Below are 3,656 nucleotides of genomic sequence, written 5' to 3'. Positions count from 1 at the left end.
AGCACACACACTATACACACACACACACCACAACACACACACACACTAACACACACACACACACACTCACACACACACACAACACACACACTATACACACACACACACATCACACACACACACACACTATACACACACACACAACACACACACACACACCACACAAACACACTATACACACACTCACACACACACACACACACCACACACACTCACACACACACACACACACACACACACCACCACTCACACACACTCTCACACACACACACACACACACCACTCACACACACACTCACACACACACACACACACACACACGCACTCACACACACTCACACACACACTCACACACACACAGACACACTCACACACACACACGCACACACACGCTCTCACACACACTCACACACACACACTCACACACACTCACACACACTCTCACACACACACACACACTCACACACACACTCACACACACACACACACACACACACACACACACACACACACACACACACACACACAGGGGCGAGAGGAGAAAGGCCACAAATAGAGGATTGGGCTGTTGTAGTCGCTTCTGTTAACTTGTTTTTCACTTCCTGGTTCCTGTGCACAGCAGAATCCAGGAAATACAGGCAGCCAATATGGAGGATTTAAAACCGAATTATTGCTTTGTGGTGAAGTTTCTAATGTTGTGTGTAGTAAAGATGTTACACACATCTACACACATACTAATGAAAGGTTTGGTATGAATGTTGAGTCATGTCTCATGAAACAGTCATGAATGCTTTATGTGCAGTTTATGACAGCTGCTATGAATGTGTTATGAACTCACCCGTCAAGTAAAGTGTTACCGAAGTTTCTAATGTTGTGTGTAGTAATGATGCTCTGTGGTGATGTTTCTAATGTTGTGTGTAATGATGCTCTGTGGTGATGTTTCTAATGTTGTGTGTAATGATGCTCTGTGGTGAAGTTTCTAATGTTGTGTGTAATGATGCTCTGTGGTGAAGTTTCTAATGTTGTGTGTAATGATGCTCTGTGGTGAAGTTTCTAATGTTGTGTGTAATGATGCTCTGTGGTGAAGTTTCTAATGTTGTGTGTAATGATGCTCTGTGGTAAAGTTTCTAATGTGTGTGTAATGATGCTCTGTGGTGATGTTTCTAATGTTGTGTGTAGTAATGATTTCCCCTTTTTTCCCTCCCTCTCTCTCCTTCCCCCTCTCTCTCCCTCCCTCCCTCTCTCTCCTTCCCCCTCTCTCTCCCTCCCTCCCTCTCTTTCCTTCCCCCTCTCTCTCCCTCCCTCTTTCTCTCTTTCCTTCTCTCTCCCTCCCTCTCTCTCCTTCCCTCTCTCTCTCTCTCTCTCTCTCTCTCTCTCTCTCTCTCTCTCTCTCTCTCTCTCTGCCCCCCAGCTCTCGGTGATGACGTCAGTAAGATCTCTAAGTACCAGCAGCTCTTCAGCAGCCTCCCCAGAGTTAACAAAGCCACACTACGTGCTCTTGTCAATCACTTATACTGGTAACACACACACACACACACACACACACACACACTATGTGCTCTTGTCAATCACTTATACTGGTAACACACACACACACACACACACACACACACACACACACACTATGTGCTCTTGTCAATCACTTATACTGGTAACACACACACACACACACACACACACACACACACACACAGACTACGTGCTCTTGTCAATCACTTATACTGGCAACACACACACACACACACACACACATACACACACACACACACACACACACACACACACACACACACTACGTGCTCTTGTCAATCACTTATACTGGTAACACACACACACACACACACACACACACACACACACACACACACACACACACACTACGTGCTCTTGTCAATCACTTATACTGGTAACACACACACACACACACACACACACACACACACACACATTGTGGGCTCCCGTCAATTACTTCACATCACACATACACATCATTCACATTCACTGCCAGTTTTCCGATCGTTGTGTTCCTTAAGCGTCTGTATATAAATTCATATAATCACAACACAGTTAGAGCATACTAAGGCTAACTGCTTAGTCCACATCAACGGGGCCTAAGCATTTGTTAGCAGAGCCTATATACTGTACAGTTAGCCTCAAAATGTATTATTGTTATTATATTAGATGGAATCCACTATCTTGAAATCTCCTGGCTTCTTCTTCGTATAACCTTTTGTTTTTACCTTTTCAAAGATTAATACAGCTCTAACCACTTAACATACAGACATGTTGAAATAACCGTTGTGTAGGTCTGTAGGTCTGGGGGCTCATTTAGAAGGGTCGTAAAGTAATCAGGTGCGGGTCCACCTGCAATGTCAGCTTCTAAGCATACAATCTGGCACTCCCTAAACTACACATCCTATAATTAATCGCCTTCGACCACACTGCTTTCAAGCATATCTCAATTCTCTTCAACAAAACTTACGTAAGCAAGCCAGCTGGCGTTACCTGTCATCGATTAGCAACAAACTCGTAGCTGCTATTGGTTAACAACATACTCATAGCTGCTAGGCTACGTCTAGAGAAGACGTTAAGTTTAATTATAGCTAGTTTTTTTTTTCAGGAATCTCCCCACCAACATTAAGCCAGCAGCTTTCCATCCACTATTGTAATTCCTCTGGAATTGCTTCCTAGTTATTATTATTATTATTATTATTATTATTATTATTATTAGTAGTAGTAGTAGTAGTAGTAGTAGCAGTAGTAGCAGTAGTAGTAGTAGTAGTAGTAGCAGTAGTAGCAGTAGTAGTAGTAGTAGTAGTAGTAGTGATATTTTCTTCTCTTTTATTTACTTAAATGTTCCAAATGTAAAGCACTTTGAGCTGCATTCTGTATATGAAAGGTGCTATACAAATAAAGCTTATTATTTGTGTGTGTGTGTCTGTCTGTCTGTCTGTCTGTCTGTCTGTCTCTGTGTGTGTGTGTGTAGTGTCCAGTGTTTTGCAGACAAGAACCAGATGAATCTGCATAACCTGGCCATTGTGTTTGGACCCACCCTCTTCCAGACAGACGGCAAGGACTACAACGCTGGACGCGTCATAGAAGACCTCATCCAGCATTACATCTCCATCTTTAGCGTGAGTGTGTGTGTGTGTGTGTGTGAGTGTGTGTGATGTGTCATAGAAGACCTCATCCAGCATTACATCTCCATCTTTAGCGTGAGTGTGTGTGTGTGGGTGTGTGTGTGTGTGTGTGTGTGTGATGTGTCATAGAAGACCTCATCCAGCATTACATCTCCATCTTTAGTGTGAGTGTGTGTGTGTGTGTGTGTTGATACATGAATGTGTGTGTGTGTGTGTCATAGAAGACCTCATCCAGCAATACATCTCCATCTTTAGCGTGTGCGTGTGTGTGTGTGTGTGTGTCTGTTGATGCATGAATGTGTGAGTGTGTGTGTGTGATGTGTCATAGAAGACCTCATCCAGCATTACATCTCCATCTTTAGCGTGAGTGTGTGTGTGTGGGTGTGTATGTGTGTGTGTCTGTTGATGCATGAATGTGTGAGTGTGTGATTGTGTGTGTGTGATGTGTCATAGAAGACCTCATCCAGCATTACATCTCTTTAGTGTGTGGGTGTGGGTGTGTGGGTGCATGAATAT

At 43.5% G+C, this 3,656-nt stretch overlaps 1 protein-coding gene across 1 annotated transcript in view; it reads left to right on the top strand.

Annotated features, from left to right (window-relative positions):
* arap1 (ArfGAP with RhoGAP domain, ankyrin repeat and PH domain 1) overlaps window positions 1–3,656 on the top strand; it is an 87,573-nt gene that overhangs the window by 52,962 nt on the left and 30,955 nt on the right. Inside the window, exons 14-15 of the mRNA XM_076281789.1 lie at window positions 1,402–1,517; window positions 2,987–3,134. Coding sequence (XP_076137904.1) covers window positions 1,402–1,517; window positions 2,987–3,134 — 264 coding nt within the window. The remainder of the gene's footprint in view (window positions 1–1,401; window positions 1,518–2,986; window positions 3,135–3,656) is intronic.

Source organism: Alosa pseudoharengus, unplaced genomic scaffold (genome assembly GCF_046254945.1).
Source record: "Alosa pseudoharengus isolate Yale_2024_CS ecotype anadromous, Long Island Sound unplaced genomic scaffold, YU_APseudo_1.1 YU_APseudo_1.1_scf_13, whole genome shotgun sequence".
NCBI lineage: Eukaryota > Metazoa > Chordata > Actinopteri > Clupeiformes > Clupeidae > Alosa > Alosa pseudoharengus.
The sequence above is the reverse complement of the archived record's forward strand: the minus strand, read 5'-3'. Positions and strand labels throughout refer to the sequence as shown.